Source organism: Grampus griseus (assembly GCF_964374135.1).
Source record: "Grampus griseus genome assembly, chromosome: 10".
Taxonomy (NCBI): Eukaryota; Metazoa; Chordata; class Mammalia; order Artiodactyla; family Delphinidae; genus Grampus; species Grampus griseus.
The window spans coordinates 35,004,156-35,025,242 of record NC_139004.1 but is presented as its reverse complement, the minus strand read 5'-3'; the positions used below and the strand labels follow the sequence as shown (position 1 = coordinate 35,025,242).

Genomic DNA, 21,087 nt, shown 5'->3' with positions numbered 1-21,087 from the left:
TATTTTCAGTTTCCCTTACAGAAGGCTATGCTGTTTTGCACTCTCACCAACAACATGACACGCACAGTGTCACGCAATCAACAACATGATTCACGGTCTCATCAACAGCGTGTTGGTGAAGCTTATTTTTCACCAATATGACAAGTGAGAAATGGCATCTCGGCATAGTTTTAACTTATTTCCTCTTATTTTAAGTGAAATTGAGCACGTTTTCCTATACTTAAGGACTATTTGGACTAAGATACCATCTTGGAGACCCTGTGAATAAAGCCAGGTGTGCAATGATACCGGCAGAGATTAAGGATGATGACGGGGTGGAGGCTAGAGTGAAGCTGCAGGACCAGTCCCACAAGGGGGCTGATAGGCTTTAGTGAATATAGAGCAATGGCTGAGAATCTCCTGTGGTTTTCATCTATTTGTTATTGTTGTTGCCTGCTGGATAGAGAGGGGCACAGCGAGCCTTCTTTGTCCTTTGGCAAGTCTCTCTTCACAGCTCTGTCCAAAGACTTACATGCTGTCACTGGCAGGCATGCTACAGATGCCATAAGCCGTCTTTTCCCAAAGTAGAGTGTTGGGATCTTGCAATCTCTCATCACACCAAGTGAGGTCAAGTAAAAAGTGCTGTACCTCTGCTTCAAATGAGAATTATTTCTGCTAGAAATAACTAGCTGGCCTGTAAGACCTGTGACCTTCCTCTGATCTCTCTTCATTCTTAACTTCCCCCTTGGTCTATCCTAGGGTCTTACTGAGGCTTCCCCTCTTTCCAGGGACCTTGCCCTGTTTCTGGTTCCTGCTCAGGTAGTAGCCTTTGTTCAGAAGCTCCATGTTTGGTCATTTTCTTGGCCTCTGAGTGAGTTTTGTCCTAGGTTTGATTCTTCTTTCCTCTGGTCTCTCAAGTACGTGGTGACTGTAACCCTAGCCTCCCTCTTACCGGCAGTTGAGCCCGCCTACTCGGAGGGCTGTACTCCAGCGCCTCGCTGTTCTCCCACCAGCCACCAGGAGGCAGTAAGCAATAACGGGCGAAGCTTCCCAGCTAAAACCTACCCCTGCTCTCCTCCCAGCTACACCCTTCCCACTCCAAGGAGAAGTGACTCTCCAACTTCTATGTGAAATGAAAGAACTAAAGGATTCCTTGTTATTTCTGGTCTGGAAGCTGGGATGGTGGAGGAGCTGGGAACAGGACTGCATTTGAGGGGGAATTACAGAGTCCCGTTTGGGTTGTTGAGTTGGGAAAGAAAGAGTGGGATGTATCTGAGTGGGGATAGAGTGTATCACGTGGACTGGAGCCCAGGTGAGAGGTTTGAGCGCATTTGTGCAGAGATAACAGTTGAAGCCAGAGAGGGGGGTGACCTCTCTAAGATTCACTGGCTAAATCTGTGTGAATGTCCTCAGCTAGAAGAATCCTTATTAATTTTCCTGACTGTCCACCCCATTCAACAACACTCTTGCTTCCAGTCAGCTCCACCAGCTATAATTGAGCCGTGGTAGAGAACCCTCTGTTTCTGCTGATCAGAATCTGCACTCTGAAGTTAGCATCCATAAATTTGAGAGAAGAGGGAAATCTGGGGAAGGGGACCACAAGTCCTTCTCCTCCATCCTTGCTTAAGAATGCGGAATCCCTGAAGTAGAGGGGGTGGAATCCATCTGAATAAATGCTTTAAAATAAGTAGAATCTCTCCCAAGAGCTTAGATACCTTGCTGACAGGGACCATGAAAATGCATAGTTCATTCACATTTTATTATCTAGATTTGTAAGGTACCAAGGACTCTGCACATTCAACTACCTCAATGTCGAAAACAGTTATTTATTTTCACTTTTAGTCATTAGCAGTTATGCATATTTTTCTACCTTCTGAAATTTAGCAAGTGTCTTATTAAACTTTTATATTCATTTCTATGCAGGATGAATTTAATTGTATTCCTCTGAGTATTAGCTGACTTTTGAGCTCCAGATTTTTATTAAGAAAATTGTGCTCCTTGATATTTCATGTGTGAAGAGGTATATAAATCTAGGCTGCTTTGGTTGTGATAGTGCACTAATGTCTCATTAGATGGTTAATTGTTTATTTTATACACCGTTCTGTTTTTTAGTTAGTTTGCATTTTATTCTTCTTCTTTTTTTTTTTTTTTTTTTGCGGTACGCGGGCCTCTCACTGTTGTGGCCTCTCCCGTTGTGGAGCACAGGCTTCGGACGTGCGGGCTCAGCAGCCATGGCTCACGGGCCCAGCCGCTTCGCGGCATGTGGGATCTTCCCGGACCGGGGCACGAACCCGTGTCCCCTGCATCGGCAGGCGGACTCTCAACCACTGCGCCATTAGGGAAGCTCCATTTTATTATTCTTGACCCCAACTATCCCACCCAACAGAGATGACTTAGACATCTCCCCCAAACCACAAAGCTGCAGGTCCAATATGAGCCACTTCCCATATTTACCCCAAAGAGAGATTTTCTTCTAGAAGTATCTCGGGACCAAAGCTCATGGAGTATTATAGTTCCTGTTCCTCATCTCAGAGTGTCTATGGGGACTGTTTTCTTGAAAGCCCTTGGACTTCGAGGCACATAGAGATACTCACAATTCTCCATTATAGCTAGCTAACTAGGCTTCTGCCTTTCCTATCTTTGCAAACAGAAAACCACCTTGTGGAAAAAAGAAAGGTAAGCTGTACAGCCCTGGCATTCTGTGCCTAATAAAATATGTGGTGGAACAACGATCTGGAGAGCTTGTCCAGTTCTTATGCAAAATGGGTCAGCTTTTCAGGGCTTTGTGCCCCCATCCATAGCTTGAGGACTGTTTTCAGATCACCTCATAAAAAATAAAATCACCCTCATGAAAATGATTTCTTAGGTGAAATCTAGTAGCAGCATATCCATCAACCCCTCCCCAAAGTGCTGGTGAATGTGATCAGTGCCAGCCAAGAACAAGCATGTCGCTTCCATGCTGGCGTGTGCTGTTGGCACCCAGTCACTGGTGCAGAGCGTGTTTCCAGAAAGGATTCAAGATGGAGGTGAGCCGAGAGAGCTCCTGAGAATCCCAGATATGGGGTCCTTCCCCTTTTTTATTTGTAGCTAGAACAGGTATAAAGAATGAGCTAGGATTTTCTTAGTATGAATGGGAATTTACTGCCGTTTTCTTCTCTTTAAACTTTAAAGATCTGTGTTTAAATATAATCATATTTAAATTATATCTATCTGATTCGCCTGTGTTTTGAGGAGTATACATATATATTTCCCTTTGTATATGGAAAGGTGCCAGGAAATGGATAGGAATGATAATATACTATACTTTTACCATAAGAAGGAACGAATAATTAAATTTTCATGCCCTTTAAATATTGGAGAATTGCTCTCCTTTATATTTGAGGTTTAATAAAATCCAGGCCGGGCTTCCCTGGTGGCGCAGTGGTTGAGAGTCCGCCTGCCGATGCAGGGGACGCGGGTTCGTGCCCCGGTCCGGGAGGATCCCACGTGCCGCGGAGCGGCTGGGCCCGTGAGCCATGGCCGCTGAGCCTGCGCATCCGGAGCGTCCGGAGCCTGTGCTCCGCAACGGGAGACACCACAACAGTGAGAGGCCCACGTACCACCAAAAAAAAAAAAAAAAAAAAATCCAAAAAAATCCAAGCCAGCTGGCCTCAATTCAATAAACAAATATTTATTGAGAACATACTCTCTAGCCAGCTTGGGGATACAAATATCAGTAAGAGGCAGTCCTTACCCTTGGAGCTCATTGTCTATTAGGGAAGATAGATGAGTGACAGATAGTTGTGCAATTCGATATGGTAAACTCTAAAATCAGGAGGGATTATACACTCTGCTGTGAGAGCAAAGGCAAAGGAGTAATAAATTCCAGCTTAGGGATCAAAGTAAGCTAGTGAGACAGTCATACCTTAAAGGATGTGCTGGAGTTCTCAGCCTAGAGAAGGGGTGGGGAGGAAGTGACTGCAGTATGGGGGTGGGGGGAACAGCAGCAAGAAGGACAGAGTGCAAGGACAGAGGAAGATAATGAGCAGGAAGGATGTGTACGTATATCAAATCATCAAGTTGTACACCTGCAATATGTACAATTAAAAATAAATAAAACAATTAAGCTCAGTGAGAAAAAAAGACAAAGGGACAATCCAAGGAAGGGTATGAGGATGTAAAAGTGTATGATGTGTGTGGAGAACCGAGTCCAATGTGCCTAGAGCATGGTGAGGGGAGGGGCTTGAAGAGAGGTGTCACCTGACCTCGAGGCTGATGCAAATGCAGGGATTGGCTTTTGAAGATTTTGGGTGTCATGGGAAAGAGTTTGGGGCAGTTCTGAAGGCAGTGGGATGAAGATGCTGAAATTTTCTAGATGGATGCTAGAAATGATTTGGAAGTAGGACTTGGAAACCAAGAAGCGCTGGGAATATGACATCAGGAGGAAGCTATCTCTGAATTCGTAAGCTGGGCAGCTGGGCAGTTCGGCGAAGACATTGTTAAAGGAGACGGGGCAAGAAACAGTTCGGATGAAGGGAAAGAGAGAATTAAAACAATGAGTTAGGCTTGGGGTTTGTTTGACTTAGGAAACAGAGAGCCCTAGGAGTCAATGGAAATGTGGGTACTTGGAGTTCATGATAAAGTTAGAGATTTAATGTTGTATTTCATGATACTTAGTAAGATGTCAATGACAGTGACACCTACATCTTGTCTAATACAGCAATTCACCCATATATTCTATCTTCACTGTATCTAAAGCTACAATGAGATCATGGAATATTATGAATCACATAGAAATTAGATTTCTGAAAAATGCATATAACAGCATGTGGATCCTTCACCTTTGATAACTTCATTTTGTTGTCCCATCAGCTATTTTCATAGGATTTTCCCCGCTTAGAGTTATTTGCATTTTTCTTGTACTTCGTATGACTTTTTAAAACTGGGATAACACCATACTTCAAAATTTAGGAATGGGTTCAAGTGCCTTTGGTGCCATTTTACCAGAATATTTTGCTTTCTATTCATGTGTTCAACTGTGTATGTGCTTGACATCTTCATCTTTTAAAATAAATATCTTTTGGGATACTCTAAAACCACAACATCTGAATAGAGGCTACTCACCACAAATTAATTTAAAAATTAAAATTATATGTAAAATTACACAAAATCAATTTTCATTTGTTAAAAATCACCTTTTATCTTATTGCCCTTATTGTGTAATTCATATGTTTAAAGGTCATGTGGAGTTAATACCCCAACTCTGGTTGGGTTACAAACATTTACTGCTCTGACACAGGACCCTCATAATCACCATATCCGACCCAAAATCCAGCATGTAAAGCCTGGTGGCAGTTGCAGTTACCTTAGCTATGACTTTTGGAGAGGATGTGGTTGTCTGGACATGCAGGTTTGAATCCTGATGCCAATCAATCAGTAAAAATGATTCGACCTGCCAATCAGTTGATAAAAATGCTGAAGACAGAAGCATCTCAGGTTGGGAACTCAGCTGGCTTGAGAACGGAGAAGAGCTAGTGTTTCAGTTCCATGATGCAGCAAACAAGGACGGCTGCAGGCTTTGCCCTGTGAGGTGCCAGGCATCCTAACTGCAGAGGAGAAGGTGGGAAATGAGCTGCTGACTGCAGCGGTAAGCAGCCTTGCTGAGCGTCAGAAGGTGACCTAATAGAGCCAGTCTGCAAGGACTGGAAAGGGAGGACCAGATACAGCAACTTATTCATGGCTGTAAAAGGGAGAGCTTGACATGCCCACACCACTGGATCTCTAGAAACTTTCCTGAGTGAATTACAACAGGAGAAAATCATACTTCTATGCAGTGGATGTTTGATGCATTTTTAGAAGGCCAAGCTGTGTGGCTGACAGGGTCTTGGTGCTCTGGCCAGGTGTCAGGCCTGAGCCTCTGAGGTGGGAGAGCCGAGTTCAGGACATTGGTGGTCCACCAGCGGCCTCCCAACCCCTCATAATATCAGTCAGCAAGAGCTCTCCCAGAGATGCCCATCTCAATGCTAAGACCCATCTCCACTCAATGACCAGCAAGCTCCAGTGCTGGACACCCCATGTCAAACAACTAGCAAAACAGGAACACACCCCCACCCATTAACAGAGAGGCTGCCTAAAATCATAATAAGTTCACAGACATCACAAAACACCCCACCAGATACAGTCCTGCCCACCAGAAAGAAAGATCCAGCATCATCCACCAGAACACAGACACCAGTCCCCTCCACCAGGAAACCCACACAACCCACTGAACCAACCTTACCCATTGGGGGCAGACACCAAAAACAACAGGAACTACGAACCTGCAGCCTGGGAAAAGGAGACCCAAACAAAGTAAGTTAAGCAAAATGAGAAGACAGAGAAATACACAGCAGATGAAGGAGCAAGATAAAAACCCACCAGACCAAACAAATGAAGAGGAAATAGGTAGTCTACCTGAAAAAGAATTCAGAGTAATGATACTAAAGATGATCCAAAATCTTGGAAATAGAATGGAGGAAATACAAGAAAGGATTAACAAGGACCTAGAAGAACTACAGAGATAACAAACAATGGTGAAAAACAGAATAAATGAAATTAAAAATTCTCTAGAAGAAATCAATAGCAGAATAACTGAGGAAGAAGAAAGGATAAGCGACCTGGAAGGTAAAACAGTGGGAATAACTAACGCAGAGCAGAATAAAGAAAAAAGAATGAAAGGAATTGAGGACAGTCTCAGAGACCTCTGGGACAACATTAAACACACCAACATTCGAATTATAGGGGTCCCAGAAGAAGAAGAGAAAAAGAAAGGGACTGAGAAAATATTTGAAGAGATTATAGTGGAAAACTTCCCTTATATGGGAAAGGAAATAGTCAATCAAGTCCAGGAAGCACAGAGAGTCCCATACAGGATAAATCCAAGGAGAAACACACCAAGACACATATTAATCAAACTATCAAAAATTAAATACAAAGAAAAAATATTAAAAGCAGCAAGGGAAAAACAACAAATAACATACAAGGGAATCCCCATAAGGTTAACAGCTGATCTTTCAGCAGAAACTCTGCAAGCCAGAAGGGAGTGGCAGGACATATTTAAAATGATGAAAGGGAAAAACCTACAACGAAGATTACTCTACCCAGCAAGGATCTCATTCAGATTTGATGGAGAAATTAAAACCTTTACAGACAAGCAAAAGCTGAGAGAGTTCAGCACCACCAAACCAGCTTTACAACAAATGCTAAAGGATCTTCTCTAGGCAAGAAACACAAGAGAAGGAAAAGACCTATAATAACAAACCCAAAACAATTAAGAAAATGGGAATAGGAACATACATATCGATAATTACCTTAAATGTAAATGGATTAAATGCTCTCACCAAAAGACGCAGACTGGCTGAATGATTACAAAAACAAGACCCATATATATGCTGTCTACAAGAGACACACTTCAGACCTAGAGACACATACAGACTGAAAGTGAGGGGATGGAAAAAGATATTCCATGCAAATGGAAACCAAAAGAAAGCTGGAGTAGCAATTCTCATATCAGACAAAATAGACTTTAAAATAAGGACTATTAGAAGAGACAAAGAAGGACACTACATAATGATCAAGGAATCGATCCAAGAAGAAGATATAACAATTGTAAATATTTATGCACCCAACATAGGAGCACCTCAATACATAAGGCAAATACTAACAGCCATAAAAGGGGAAATCGACAGTAACACATTCATAGTAGGGGACTTTAACACCCCACTTTCACCAATGGACAGATCATCCAAAATGAAAATAAATAAGGAAACCCAAGCTTTAAATGGTACATTAAACAAGATGGAGTTAATTGATATTTATAGGACATTCCATCCAAAAACAACAGAATACACATTTTTCTCAGGTGCTCATGGAACATTCTCCAGGATAGATCATATCTTGGGTCACAAATCAAGCCTTGGTAAATTTAAGAAAATTGAAATTGTATCAAGTATCTTTTCTGACCACAATGCTATGAGACTCGATATCAACTACAGGAAAAGATCTGTAAAAAATACAAACACATGGAGGCTAAACAATACAGTACTTAATAACGAAGTGATCACTGAAGAAATCAAAGAGGAAATCAGAAGGTACCTAGAAACAAATGACAATGGAGACATGACGACCCAAAACCTATGGGATGCAGCAAAAGCAGTTCTAAGAGGGAAGTTTATAGCAATACAATCCTACCTTAAGAAACAGGAAACATCTCGAATAAACAACATAACCTTGCACCTAAAGCAATTAGAGAAAGAAGAACAAAAAAATCCTCAAAGTTAGCAGAAGGAAAGAAATCATAAGGATCAGATAAGAAATAAATGAAAAAGAAATGAAGGAAACGATAGCAGAGATCAATAAAACTAAAAGCTGGTTCTTTGAGAAGATAAACAAAATTGATAAACCATTAGCCAGACTCATCAAGAAAAAAAAGGGAGAAGACTCAAATCAATAGAATTAGAAATGAAAAAGGAGAAGTAACAACTGACACTGAAGAAATACAAAAGATCATGAGCGATTACTACAAGCAGCTCTATGCCAATAAAATGGACAACCTGGAAGAAATGGACAAATTCTTAGAAATGCACAACCTGCCAAGACTGAATCAGGAAGAAATAGAAAATATGAACAGACCAATCACAAGCACTGAAATTGAAACTGTGATTAAAAATATTCCAGGGTTTCCCTGGTGGCGCAGTGGTTGAGAGTCCGCCTGCCGATGCGGGGGACATGGGTTTGTGCCCCAGTCTGGGAAGATCCCACATGCCGCTGAGCGGCTGGGCCCGTGAGCTGTGGCCACTGGACCTGCGCGTCCGGAGCCTGTGCTCTGCAACGGGAGAAGCCACAACAGTGAGAGGCCCGCATGCCGCAAAAAAAAAAAAAAAAAAAAAATTCCAACAAACAAAAGCCCAGGACCAGATGGCTTCACAGGCGAATTCTATCAAACATTTAGAGAAGAGCTAAGACCTATCTTTCTCAAACTCTTCCAGAATATAGCAGAGGGAGGAACACTCCCAAACTCATTCTACAAGGCCACCATCACCCTGATACCAAAACCGGACAAGGATGTCACAAAGAAAGAAAACTACAGGCCAATATCACTGATGAACATAGATGCAAAAATCCTCAACAAAATACTAGCAATCAGAAACCAACATCACATTAAAAGAATCATACACCATGATCAAGTGGGGTTTATTCCAGAAATGCAAGGATTCTTCAATATACGCAAATCAATCAGTACGATACACCATATTAACAAATTGAAGGAGAAAAACCATATAGTCATCTCAATAGATGCAGAGAAAGCTTTCGACAAAATTCAACACCCATTTATGATAAAAACCCTGCAGAAAGTAGGCATAGAGGGAACTTTCCTCAACATAATAAAGGCCATATATGACAAACCCACAGCCAACATTGTCCTCAGTGGTGAAAAACTGAAAGCATTTCCACTAAGATCAGGGAAAAGACAAGGTTGCCCACTCTCACCACTATTATTCAACATAGTTTTGGAAGTTTTAGCCACAGCAATCAGAGAAGAAAAGGAAATAAAAGGAATCCAAATCGGAAAAGCAGAAGTAAAGCTGTCACTGTTTGCAGATGACATGATACTATACATAGAGAATCCTAAAGATGCTACCAGAAAACTACTAGAGTTAATCAATGAATTTGGTAAAGTAGTAGGATACAAAATTAATGCACACAAATCTCTGTTATTCCTATACACTAATGATGAATAATCTGAAAGTGAAATCAAGAAAACACTCCCATTTACCATTGCAACAAAAAGAATAAAATATCTAGGAATAAACCTACCTAAGGAGACAAAAGATCTGTATGCAGAAAATTATAAGACACTGATGAAAGAAATTAAAGATGATACAAATAGATGGAGAGATATACCATGTTCTTGGAATGGAAGAATCAACATTGTGAAAATGACTCTACTACCCAAAGCAATCTACAGATTCAATGCAATCCCTATCAAACTACCACTGGCATTTTTCACAGAACTAGAACAAAAAATTTCACAATTTGTATGGAAACACAAAAGACCCCGAATAGCCAAAGCAATCTTGAGAACGAATAATGGAGCTGGAGGATTCTGGCTCCCTGACTTCAGACTATACTACAAAGGTACAGTAATCAAGACAGTATGGTACTGGCACAAAAACAGAAATACAGATCAATGGAACAGCATAGAAAGCCCAGAGATAAACCCACACACATATGGTCACCTTATCTTTGATAAAGAAGACAAGAATGTACAGTGGAGAAAGGACAGCCTCTTCAATAAGTGGTGCTGGGAAAACTGGACAGGTACATGTAAAAGTATGAGATTAGATCACTCCCTAACACCATACACAAAAATAAGCTCAAAATGGACTAAAGACCTAAATGTAAGGCCAGAAACTATCAAACTCTTAGAGGAAAACATAGGCAGAACACTCTATGACAAAAATCACAGCAAGATCCTTTTTGACCCACCTCCTAGAGAAATGGAAATAAAAACAAAAATAAACAAATGGGACCTAATGAAACTTAAAAGCTTTTGCACAGCAAAGGAAACCATAAACAAGAAAAAAGACAACCCTCAATATGGGAGAAAATATTTTCAAATGAAGCAACTGACAAAGGATTAATCTCCAAAATTTACAAGCAGCTCATGCAGCTCAATAACTAAAAAACAAAGAACCCAATCCAAAAATGGGCAGAAGACCTAAATAGACATTTCTCCAAAGAAGTTATACAGACTGTCAACAAACACATGAAAGAATGCGCAACATCATTAATCATTAGAGAAATGCAAATCAAAACTACAATGAGATATCATCTCACACCAGTCAGAATGGCCATCATCAAAAAATCTAGCAACAATAAATTCTGGAGAGGGTGTGGAGAAAAGGGAACACTCTTGCACTTCTGGTGGGAATGTGAATTGGTTCAGCCACTATGGAGAACAGTATGGAGGTTCCTTAAAAAACTACAAATAGAACTACCATATGACCCAGCAACCCCACTGCTGGGCATATACCCTGAGAAAACCATAATTCAAAAAGAGTCATGTACCAAAATGTTTATTGCAGCTCTATTTACAATAGCCAGGACATGGAGGCAACCTAAGTGTCCATCATCGGATGAATGGATAAAGAAGATGTGGCACGTATATACAATGGAATATTACTCAGCCATGAAAAGAAACGAAATTGAGCTATTTGTAATGAGGTGGATGGACCTGGAGTCTGTCATACAGAGTGAAGTAAGTCATAAAGAGAAAGACAAACACCATATGCTAACACATATATATGGAATTTAAGAAAAAAAAATGTCATGAAGAACCTAGGGGTAAGACAGGAATAAAGACACAGACCTACTAGAGAATGGACTTGAGGATGTGGGGAGAGGGAAGGGTAAGCTGTGACAAAGTGAGAGAGTGGCATGGACATATATACACTACCAAATGTAAAATAGAAAGCTAGTGGGAAGTAGCCGCATAGCACAGGGAGATCAGCTAGTTGGTTTGTGACCGCCTAGAGGGGTGGGATAGGGAGGGTGGGAGGGAGGGAGATGCAAGAGGGAAGAGATATGGGAACATATGTATATGTATAACTGATTCACTTTGTTATAAAGCAGAAACTAACACACCATTTTAAAGCAATTATACTCCAATAAAGATGTAAAAAAAAAAAAAAGAGAGGTGTAATACTCTCATTCCATATGCTATAAGAAAAGGCAGAAGGGGACCTTTTTTTTTTTTTTTTTTGTGGTACGCAGACCTCTCACCGTTGTGGCCTCTCCTGTTGCGGAGCACAGGCTCCGGACGCGTAGGCTCAGCGGCCATGGCTCACAGGCCCAGCCACTCCGCAGCACGCAGGATCCTCCCAGACCAGGGCATGAACCCATGTCCCCTGCATCGGCAGGCAGACTCTCAACCACTGCGCCACCAGGGAAGCCCCATGTCTTTGTTTTTGATGTTAAACATTTTCATGGTGATATGTCTACATATGGATTTCTATTTACTTATTTGTTTGCTTTTCCTGTTTAGGATGCATTGAGTTTCCTGAACTTGAGGATTCTAATCTTTCATCACTTCTCAGCCATTATTTCATCAGTTATTATCTCTTTTTTATTCTCCCTTTTCTATTTTTCTGAAACTTTTTTGAGATGTATGTTAGAGCTTACCACTTTAGCCTACATGCCTCTTAACCTCTTCTTTATATTTCCCATTTATTTTCCCTTCTGCAGCATTCTAGATGAGGTCTTCAGATCTATTTTCCAGTTTTCTAATTATTTCCTTGGCTATATCTAATCTGCTGTTTAAGCTATCACTAACTGTTATTAGGTAGACACCTCCCCCAAAGATGTCCACATCCTAACCTCAGAACCTGCAAATATGTTACCTTATGTGACAAATAGGACTTTATAGATATTATTAAGGTTAAGGACCTTGAGATGGGGATGTTATCCTAGATTATCCAAGTGGGCCCAATTTAATCACATGAGCTCTTAGTGGAGGAAGGAGGCAGAAGAGTGGGTCAGAGAGATGAAATGGTACAAGGAGAAAAGATTCAAAGAGAGGGGCTTGACCTGCCATTGATGGCTTTTAAAATATAGGAAGGGGACCATGAACCAAGGAATGCAGATGGACCCTAGAATCTAGGAAGGGTCCTTACCTGACAGCCAGCAAGGAATTGGGGACCATGGTCCTACAACTGCAAGAAAGTGAATTCTGTCAACAACTCAAATGAGCAAGGAAATGGGTCTTTCCCAACAGCCTACAGAAAGGAACCCAGCCTGCTCACCTTAATTTTAGCCCAGTGAGACTGATATCAGACTTATTAACTGCAGAACAGTGAAATAATACCTTTATGTGTGTTTTTTGTTTGTTTTTTTGCTGCATTGGGTCTTCGTTGCTGCGCGCAGGCTTTCTCTAGTTGCGCCGAGCGGGGGCTACTCTTTGTTCCAGTTTGCGGGCTTCTCATTGTGGTGGCTTCTCTTGTACGGAGCACTGGGTCTAGGCGCACAGACTTCCGTAGTTGCAGCACACGGGCTCTAGAGCGCACGGGCTTCAGTAGTTGTGGCGCAGGGGCTTAGTTGCTCCACGGCTTGTGGGATCCTTCTCGGATCAGGGATCAAACCCGTGTCCCCTGCATTGGCAGGCGGATTCTTAACTGCTGCGCCACCAGGGAAGTCCCACATTTATGTTGTTTTAAGCCACTTATTTTGTGGTAATTTGTTACAGCATCAATAAAAAAAAACTAATGCAGGTTTTAATTTTTGTAATTTTCATGAGTTCTATCTGGCTCTTTTTCAAATATGCTATTCATGTTTATAGTTTCTGTTTCATACTTATATTTTCAATCACCTTTTTATTCTTCAATATAGTAAAAACATAATGTGCACCTGAAAATTCACTATCGGAGATCTTTGCAGGTCTGGTTCTGCTTCCTTTTGTTTAGTTGGCTCTTGCTCACAGTGCCTGTTTCTCTATGAGTTTTTTAACTCCTGACTGTGAGCTCATGTTTATTGGAAATTAACTGTTGGATTCTTTGAGACTTGGGTCGAAGGCATATTGTTCCAGGAAAGATTTATGTTCACATCCACCAGATGCCACCTGTGTCTTCCTGGGACCACCTGAAAATAAATCTTTAGCTTGAGGTTTTTCAAATCACACAAGTAAATGAATGAATGCTAATTAATGTCACAAATTAAGAATTCTTAGGAAAGTTGTTTTTTTTTTTCCCACCAAGCTAGGTAGAACAATTTACCTACCATCCCCTTCTGACAGGTGGGTTATTTCTAGTTGACTTTGATACTAAGTGATTAGCCCTATGAAGTCCCAGATTTATGTAGGAGTTTCCTATTAGACTTTCTTCCTTGGGCATATGGGTTACCTATTCTCTCATTGTACCATCCCAACAGATGCGCAAGAACACCAGGGCTTAGTTGATGCCCCCTTGGTAAAATCTGGCTTATGTTTCTCGATTCCAGTTTTCATTCTATATTTTGTTTGACCCTCTGGATTTCTTAGTTTCTTGCCAGTTCAGTAATGTTTTTCACATCTTATCCAGCATTTTTAGCTGTTTTCAGGAGAGTTGTTCAGGGTAACAATTGCACTGTACTGTCAGAAATTAAAATGTCTGATTCTCTCTTTAGAATGAATTCTTAGGTGTAAAATTGCTAGATTAAAAGGCAAGCACATTAAAATTTTTATACATATAGCCATATTACCAAGGTTTATTTTATGTCCAAGGAAATAAAACAGAAAAACAAATCACTAATCTCAAGCATTTGTTGGATTCCTTTTAAATTTGCCTCTAACGTCTACGAAAGGAGATGTAAATGTGGTTTACATCTGAACAGGAGACAAAATTTACAAACAAAACAGAACAGTAACTCAAAACAGTTTAACTGTGAAATGTTTATAGATGGTAAATTAGGAGTTCAAGAAAGACAGAAAAATTTAAATCTGGTCATGCTGCACCCCTGCTTGGGAAGTCTTCTGTGGTTGCCTAAAGCAGCCCACATGACCCTGCATGGTCTGGCCCTGACCTTATCTCCATCCTCATCTCTGCTTCTAACTCTCTGGCTCCAGCATTGCTGGCCTTGTCTCTGTTACTCAAATGCAGTGAAGTCCTTCTCGCCTCCAAGCCTTACCTCTTATTTGAATGTCCTCTCTTGCCTCCCACTTCCACTCTGTTTTGCCTGGATGACCTGCTTATTCTTCAGGTCTCAGCTTACATATGACATTTTAAGAGAGAACCTCCCTGATCTTCTAGAGTAAACCCCCACATGTGCACACACGCACCGCATATCTGTGTGTTCAGACTGCTGGTCGACCGAGCAACTTTGGGACCAAAACTAAGTTCGTGCTCCTCAGAGCATCTGGTCAATTCAAAACAAGAGCTAGAGGGCTTCCCTGGTGGCGCAGTGGTTGAGAGTCCGCCTGCCGATGCAGGGGACACGGGTTCGTGCCCCGGTCCAGGAAGATCCCACATGCCACGGAGCGGCTGCGCCCGTGAGCCGTGGCCGCTGAGCCTGCGCATCCGGAGCCTGTGCTCCGCAACGGAAGAGGCCGCAGCAGTGAGAGGCCCGCGTACCGCAAAACAAAACAAAACAAAACAAAACAAAAAAGAGCTAGAGAGTGAGAATGAGAGAGAGAGAAAGAGAGACTATACTATCTTAAAGCATCCTGTTCTTCTTTTCCATAGCACTTATTACAGTGGTATTGACTAATGTCCCCCTCCTCCACTAAAGAAAGGGACAAAGTCAGGGAGCTATTCACTACCATATCCTAACACCTAGCTCAGTGCCTGGTGCATTGTAAATCTTTATTGAATATGTGAATTTTAAAGATCGGTAGCTGCATTTAGATAAATGGTGCCAATAGAACACTTTGGAAATCATAAAACAAGTGGGAAAGTAAGAAACAAAACAGAAAAGACCAAAGAAATTTTAATAATTTATAACTCAGTGAAGACATATGAGCAGTGCTCTTCAAGCTAACAAATTGTCTATAATGGCAGATTCTTAGCGCCAGTCCATAAGTAGGGGAGAATAAAAGGAGGTGGGCTTCTTGTCCAGCGTGAGGTTAGCTACAGCAAGATTGGCTAGCACTGCTTTGGATTATTAAGGACTTTCATGGAATCTTTCCCTGAAGATGGAGAGCTTTCATTTCTGAGATGTTCTTGATGTCCTAATAGGAGGAAGTAGAATGGAACTCTAGTTTTTTCATTCCTGTATGTTGATGGTAAAGTTTTCCTTTTTCCCCCTTTTTTGGCTGGATTTGATTTAAGTTATTCATAATTTAATTTTCACGTTGATAATTATCTCTGAAGATATGTTTCCATGCCACATTCTGAACAGTTCAGTTCTTTTTGTCAGGTATCAGAGTAACACTGCTTCTGCTGTTCTTGAAACAATTACCAACATTCAACCCAAAGAGAGTGGAGGTGGCATGGGAGAGACCCGGGAAGCCATCGTTTATAGGTTATCCGAAGATATGCTGAGCAAGCTGCCTCCTGATTACATTCCACATGAGGTGAGATACCCTTTCCGCCTGATGCACAGGGCTGTCTTTGGGTTCCACAAGGCTGAGCACAGTCCCGGGACAGCATGTTTCAGTCAGTCCCTTCCTCCCTCTGCTCAATTCTTCTTTTGTACCTTTTGGTCTTCTCTCTCTTACCCTTGCTCAAGCATCTTGCAAAATTACAATCTTTTCTACTCCACTTTCTCTCTCAATTGCCTTTTCTGTACCCTTTCCCCATCTTTGGGTTCCTCTGTCTTTGGGTCTCCAGATATCTTAATCCTCTGGACTGGCAATCTCTCCCCACCTCTCTTACCCAAGTCTGCTTTGTCCATTATTTAAATTTAGCCCTTTTTTCTGTCTCTTGCCCTACATACTTTTCATTCTCTCAATCCACTCAGCCAGGTAATAGGAAAGCAAGCCATTTAAATGAATTCACTACCCAGTTTGGATGGCAATAAGTTTCTACTTCTTGAAACTCCCAGATGTTTGCTTGTTAATCAACATCAGTTTTTCTCAAAATTTTTTTTTTTATCTCAAGACCCCTTTACAAAATGATTGAGGACCCCAAGTAGCTCTTGTTTATATGGATTATAACTACTGGTATTTAACATATTAGAAATGTAAACTAAAAATTTTCAAAAATATTTATTAATTTATTGTGAAATAACATTAATAAACCCATCACATGTTAGCATAACATTTATATTTTAAAAATAAATATATTTTCCAAAACAAAAACATTCAAAGAGAAAAGTGGGATTGTTTTACATTTTTGCAAATCTCTTTAATGTCTGGTTTAATAGAAGACAGCTGGATCCTCATATCTGCTTCTCCATCCAGTCTGTTGTGGTATTACAGGTCATGTAGCCTCTGGTAAACTCCACTGTACACTCCCCAGAGAAGGAGAGTAAAAAGTCAAATAATGTCGTAGTATTACTATGAAAAAAATTCAACTTTGTGGACTTGCCTAAAAGGAACTTGGGGGCCTTCAGGGGTCCCAGACCGCACTTTGAGAACTCATCTAAATAAATCTTTAATTGTGGTAAAATTTCTGGACGGTCTGAAAGTTCTGTAATACACCATCCTTCTTCCCGCAAGAAAAACAGGGTCGTGCCCTCTGGCCATCCAGGGCTTCCTCTCATCTGTTCTCAGCTTCCACCCCTCACTGCCCTGGGTTAGAGCTTCACCTGAGCCTTAGGCTGGGCTGAGGCAAGTTTAGCTTTTCAACCAAAAAGTGAGAGGCTGATGTCCTAATGCAGGTATGACTGTGGTCCTGTGTCTACCCTGTCCTGCATCCCCAAGTCTGGGAGAAATGCACTTATCAGTTGGGAGCCCCGAGGCTACCTGGGCTACAGCCCTCCCGCCTGCAGTGAGTGCCCCCAACAATAAAAAACGTTTTCTTGCTCCTTAAAACAATTTTTGCTTCCGTTGTGTAGATGGGTACCAAGGATTTGGCTAAGATACCGAAATCAATGACGTCACATAGAGATGTTTATAGTCAGGGGAGAAAATATTTTTTAAATGGATAGGTATTATAAGCACATACTTTCTGTGGTTCATTGTAAATGATCTTCAGAAGACAGATGAGGCATAATACCTGTCTTCACAGATTTTAAAAACCGGCATGTGAAAGCGAGATAAAATTTACTCTGTATGACTAGACCGCAGGTTGGTATTACCAGAAGAGGATTTCAAGACCCTTGGGGTAATTTGAGCTGTTCAGGGTTAGTCGGGGCCACTTCACCAAGATCTCTGTTCCGGCAACATCCCAGCAGGCACTGAGTGAGGGATGTCCCTAAACGGATTGCTAGATGGGAGGGAGTTTGTACCAAGAGACATCTAAAACAGCTTCCTCTTCCAGGATCACTTACTTTTTAGTGTCCTTTATTTTACAGAAGAGATGTGTTTTGAAAAATGTGGCTGTAAAGTGAATTTAGTTAACTGAAATGTAATTATACTATTGACTTAAAAACATTCGTGTAGAAAAGACTACCTGGTTTCAGAAACATAACAAAAATTCTAAATAAGAGTACAGCAGATCTTTCACTTATTAACAGAAAGAGTTTTAGGCTGGAACAATAAGCAAGTAAAATCAGTGCTAAAGTTAGATTTTCTAGAGCCTAAGTTTTAAGACACATTAAGCATGTGTCTATTGCAAGGGAAGCCACTCTTTTAAAAACCTAAGTAGGGCAAGGGGATTTGTTTGGGGCTGTTAGCACACTAAAAGCTACCCAGGCTATTGATTTGATAGTGTAGCCAACACCAGGGCTTAATTTCTAATGCCGGTTGCAAAAGCATTTCCATAATTTCCCTTTTCCTTAAAGTGTGAATTTCCACAAAGCAGTCCTGATTTAAAGAGAATGCTATATAGGCTCTTTAGCCACTGGAGGCTGAGGGGCTCAAGATGAGAAGAGGGCAGCGGAGCCTGCAAAAATGTAAGTTCTAGAACCAGGAATTTAGGTGAATACCTGAAGGTTGGTATGGCAGACTGAGTTAGGGCCCTCCACTGGCATGTTTGACTGGGATTTCAAGATCATTTGCTCTACCTGCGCAGGTAGTCCCATCCATGTGTTCAGTTTTACATCACTGCTTCCCTCTCATCCCTCACATACTAGAAGTTGCCCAGCTGCAGTTAAGCAGAGGTGTTCGTTGCTGAGTAGGAAACATCAGCACCATGCCAGAAAACCTGTTCTGTAAAATGAGGAGCATGGTCCAGATGAGCCTGAAGCCCATCTGTCTCTCATATTCCATGACTCAAGAAGAGGCAGTGGGTGCCCAGGTCCGGGAAGATCCCACATGCCGCGGAGCGGCTGGGCCCGTGAGCCATGGCCGCTGAGCCTGCGCGGCCGGAGCCTGTGCTCCGCAGCGGGAGAGGCCACAACAGCGAGAGGCCCGCGTACCACAAAAAATAAAAAAATAAATAAAAAATAAAAAAGAAGAGGTAGTGGGCATCTCCAGCAGAGAATGCTACAGTTTACTGGCTTTCTGGTGATTGTGTGGACTGGTACCTCACTCCAAATTTTCTCCCACTCCATGTGTCTATTCTTACCCCTCCTATCCCGGCATCTCTTCAACTGTGGCCAGCAGAAAGTTCAGATCTCTTTATGAGTTCTTGCCAATATTCGTAGTCAATCTTTTCTCGGGCATATGTCACTAAATTGAAATGTGTATATATACTGGCTTATTTCCAAATAATTGTAATATTGTATTGTTCCCACAACCAGATGATTTTATACTGATCTCTTCAAAATGGCCAATAAATTATATACAAGAAGGAACAGGTGCTTGATGGCCCTCCCACAAAGTCAAATATTTTCATTGATTAGATTAGGAAAGATTCTCCTTAGTCACCCTAGCCAGGGCAGTAGTGACCTTAGGAACCTGCAGCCAGTCATAGTTATTGGTAACTGCTCTGTAAAGATTTGGGCTATATTAACTGTCTGTGACATTTCTGATAACAATTCTGCAGGCACTATGAAAAGAAGGTATTCCAGACTGTGCTCTTATAAAGGTTAGATTGCAAAAGGGTATTTAATTGACACTTAGTACTTAATCATTTGAAAGGGAAAAATGGTATAAGTTTATTTCAGCTTTTCATAGTACATTTCCAATTATCAACTAAGTACAATCAGTAGGAAATAAAAATCATTTTAGTTGAACAGTAGTTTCTGAAGCCCAGAAAATGGGGAATTTAATGGCAAATTTGGTGCTGCAAGAGATATTTTAGAGTTCATTTGGGCTTGTAGAGATACATCCAGAGGAAGAAAAGGAATAGAGAAAGGAGAGGTCATTGGAAAAGAAGTGGCAGATGGTTTTTTAAAACTCTCTGTCATTGTGTTGCATGCTTTGCGTTAGGTGAAAGCTCGTTTGATGAAGATGGGACATCTTAATTCAATGAACATATTTCTCAGACAAGAAATTGACAGAATGCAAAAAGTCATCTCAATACTTCGCAGTAGCCTGAGTGATCTAAAATTGGCCATTGAAGGAACGATCATTATGAGTGAGGTGAGCTATTGTTGTCTCAATAGTCGTTTCCCTCTTTTGTTGGTTTTTCTTTTCCTCAGATTTTAACTTTACCTCTTTTCCAGAACTTGAGAGATGCTCTGGACAATATGTATGATGCTCGCATACCTCAGATCTGGAAGAGAGTGTCCTGGGATTCATCCACGCTGGGCTTCTGGTTTACTGAACTCTTGGAAAGAAATGCTCAGTTTTCCACCTGGATATTTGAAGGGAGGCCCAGTGTGTTTTGGATGACCGGTTTCTTTAATCCCCAAGGTAGGTGCTCATAGGAGAGTAGGCAAACTTGGAAGTTGTGGATAGTTGTGTAGTGGTACTGTGTGATAAATGTATGTTATACAGAACAACACAGAGGTACGGCTTGCTGCATGCTGGACGTGTGCTTTCAGAATTGGAGGCCAACAGATGCTTCTGCTATATTTGTTTTACAAATTCAGTCTGAAATTCTTCCTGCCATATTGCTTCCACAAGATGGGGGCAAAACTCCATTTTTTTTTTTTCTCACCCACTTCAGCAAGCAAGTCCGTGGTTAGGACAATGTGAAATAGTGGAAGAGTTTTGTTCAAACCTGTTTTTAAATGTTTATGAAAATGACAAAAACGAAGCACCAAAATATGCAAAAAAATGTGCCTAGAGTTCAGAAGATGAGACTGATTTAAAATTGATCATGTGGCAAAAGTTTTATTCAGTGAACTTCTGGAGTCTGTCCCTGCTCAGCTTTTTTTTTTTCTCCCCTGAAAAAGTGCTTTGTGATTCCACTGCATGTATTCCTTCATTCCATTCTAGAAATATTTACTGAATAAGTTTCTGACTAGATCTCATAGAGTTCATAAAAGTTTAGAAACATGACAATTTTGGGCCTTACTACAACATGGAAAGTTTTTTTAAGTAATTCTTGGCTAGAGTGAAGAGATGCTGGGGTCCTTACAGTTCAGCACCTTATAGCTCCATTAGTTATACAATTTAAGAAGCATTCACACTTACAGATTTTGGGTGTATTATTGTTACTCACAGCAGTATGGTTGAATCTCATAAAA

General features: G+C 41.1%; 1 protein-coding gene across 1 annotated transcript in view; it reads left to right on the top strand.

Moving 5' to 3' along the window:
• DNAH8 (dynein axonemal heavy chain 8) overlaps nt 1-21,087 on the top strand; it is a gene marked incomplete at its 5' end in the record, with an annotated part of 322,388 nt that overhangs the window by 287,358 nt on the left and 13,943 nt on the right. The window contains 3 exons of the mRNA XM_082664076.1: nt 15,883-16,039; nt 19,883-20,035; nt 20,119-20,308. Of these exons, the coding sequence (XP_082520202.1) occupies nt 15,883-16,039; nt 19,883-20,035; nt 20,119-20,308 (500 nt within the window). The remainder of the gene's footprint in view (nt 1-15,882; nt 16,040-19,882; nt 20,036-20,118; nt 20,309-21,087) is intronic.